Genomic DNA, 2,642 nt, shown 5'->3' with positions numbered 1-2,642 from the left:
GGCACCGAAAATATATTTTAAAAATTCTGCACCGTCTGTTGCACGTGTGATGGAGAGAGCTGCAAGAGATACGTAAAATAATACATGATTAATCAAAGAAAAGTGGCACAATTTTATTATTAATAAGGTAACGAGTTTGTAGCATAAATTTATTTTATTGACAAAATCATATTAGAAATGAATATAACGAGCTTCATAGATCTGTTATCTTAAAATGAATGAGCTACAAAGCTATAACACATATTTAATCTTGGATTTGTCTATTTCTATTTGTCAACTTGATATGTATTGTGTTTTTGACATTATGTTTATACTCATGCAAATATTCATGATATAAGTATAAAGAAAGAAAATGAAATAGAATTTAATCATCTACTTTGTTATAAATGTGATATATTAAAAGAAAGGATTTCAATTTTAGTTAAAGAAGTATATTTTTATTGAATTATTGTGAATTTCATTAAATTATTATTTGTTTTATACATATTAAAAATGATTGAGTTATTAAATTTACAAGAATATTAAACTAAGGTTTTTTCCTTTACAAACAATACAAATTAGCATAAATATTTATATTTAGAATTAAATTTTAATAAAAAGAATAGTTTTATAGATATCAGGAAAAAATTGTGGAAATAATTAGTTTTTAAATTAAAATTGATAAAATAAATAATGAAGAAATAAAAGAAAAATTATATATATAAAATATGTTATGAATTTTAAAATAAAAAACCTTCCACAGGTTTAAAAAAAACTTAGTATAAGATATTCATTGAATACATGTGAATTAAAAATAAAAAATTATATTTTGATAGAGCAAAATCGATTAAATAAGATACGCATTTATTTTTCTTAATTCCATTTCGAAATATTTATCCAAGATTAAATATGCTATAAATTGGAGCAAAGAAGAAATACGTACACTTTTAAAAATAATTTTTGAATATATAAATAAAAACGGTATTTCTTTCAAAAAAATAAAAAAGAATACAGTAATGCTATATAACACTAATTATTCTCATTTTATTTTTGTGTGTTTACACACACACATACACAAATGCATATACAATGCAATACTAAATTAGAGAGAGACTGTAAACAATCATTACTTGACATACATAGCATCAATTTTAACATATAATAATTTGTAGCTCATTCATTCATAAAATAAATTTGTAACATATAAAACAAACTCTTATTTAAACTGTGAAATTTCAACCACCGATGAGAATAAATTATTTACGGTCAAGCTGAATATTGAATGCTTCTATTATTTTTTTCATTACTCACCGACCGATGCATATCAGTGAAATCATCAGCATCCTAGCTACGATAATTCTGTAACATACAAACATAAGTTCCAAGTTAAAATAGTGTCCAAAATAATTAACATTACTCAAAAATTAATTTTTACATACTTTGAATTTTAATTATGTATCCATTAAAATAATTATATATTTATCAACATTGTCTTAATAAAAATAAACTCATAATATTTTTGATTAATTCTTTTTCTTTAATATTATAACTAGTATTTTTAATCATCAAAATAAAATAACTTGACCATATTATATTATGTGTATAGCCAATATTATAATTATATAATGCATAGTTTGTATTGCGACAGCAAAACAATAAGAATAGAGGAAATTTATTATGTTCAATTTTCGCGATATTTTACAAGTAAAGTTTTTACAAGTAAGTTTGGACATTGAAATGCATCTAAAATAATGAAAGTTTTTCGAACGTTTAACTTTACGTGTCAAAGATGATACGGCAGCACTATTCCAGTTGCACGATTGTAAAATGCCTTGTTCAAACAAATTATTTATATTCTAGTGTCGAATTTATGTATATTACAATATTGTTAGATATTATAAAAATTATATATAAAATTAATAAAAATTTTGCTTACCAATTCAGTGAGTTGCAATTCGTTACTCATTCGGAGCCGATCCGTCTCATATCTACCGCATTTCTGCAAATAAAACACAAATACAATAATTAATGTATCAAAGTGATTTCGTCTCTGACGTGAAAAATTTCATGTCAAGAGTGACGGCGGCGCACTTGCGATGTTGCACGGTATAATGTGGGGTCTACAACAGAAGTCGCAGCAGTCGTAAGATCTTAAATCGTAGAAAATTGAACAATTATAATCGATTATTCTTCTCACATTCAATTGCGGTTTGTTATTTTTCTACGACTTAAGATTATATGACCACTATGACTTCTATTGTAGATTCCGCATAATAGCGATGCTCGTATCTTTCTCCTGAGCCCGGTTACTTTGATTGACTTCAAACTAGGTTTAATGCATCGTCTACAATATACGGAGTAAGAAGTTAGAATGAGAAATAGATCAATCACAATCTAATGTGAGAAGAATGGACTATGATTGATCTATTGCTTGCTCACTTCTTCCTCCGTGAATTATAGACGACGCACAGTGGTACCAAACTCAATTTCGGCGATCTAAATTCATTATTTCTATAAATGAATAAATATTTTTATTAAAATGTATGTTTTTATATTTGTTGAAGTGAAAGGAGTAAAAATATGTCGCGCTTTTAGATTTTATTAAAAATTACTCTAATATTAGAGTAATTTTTAATAATTCAAATATTAAGAATTTATAATAA

The 2,642-nt window shown here is 25.1% G+C and overlaps 1 protein-coding gene across 2 annotated transcripts in view; it reads right to left on the bottom strand.

Annotated features, from left to right (window-relative positions):
* The window catches only part of LOC108771618 (cathepsin O), a 16,869-nt gene extending 15,546 nt beyond the window's left edge, over positions 1-1,323 (bottom strand). For both annotated transcript variants that reach the window (XM_018536954.1, XM_018536955.1), the window contains exon 1: positions 1,291-1,323. In XM_018536954.1, the coding sequence (XP_018392456.1) occupies positions 1,291-1,302 (12 nt within the window). In that variant the 5' untranslated portion in view covers positions 1,303-1,323. The remainder of the gene's footprint in view (positions 1-1,290) is intronic.
* Positions 1,324-2,642: the final 1,319 nt, after the last annotated feature.

This window comes from Cyphomyrmex costatus, unplaced genomic scaffold (genome assembly GCF_001594065.2).
Source record: "Cyphomyrmex costatus isolate MS0001 unplaced genomic scaffold, Ccosl1.0 scaffold1624, whole genome shotgun sequence".
Lineage (NCBI taxonomy): Eukaryota > Metazoa > Arthropoda > Insecta > Hymenoptera > Formicidae > Cyphomyrmex > Cyphomyrmex costatus.
Note: the sequence above shows the minus strand (reverse complement) of the source record. Positions and strands in the feature narration are given on the sequence as shown.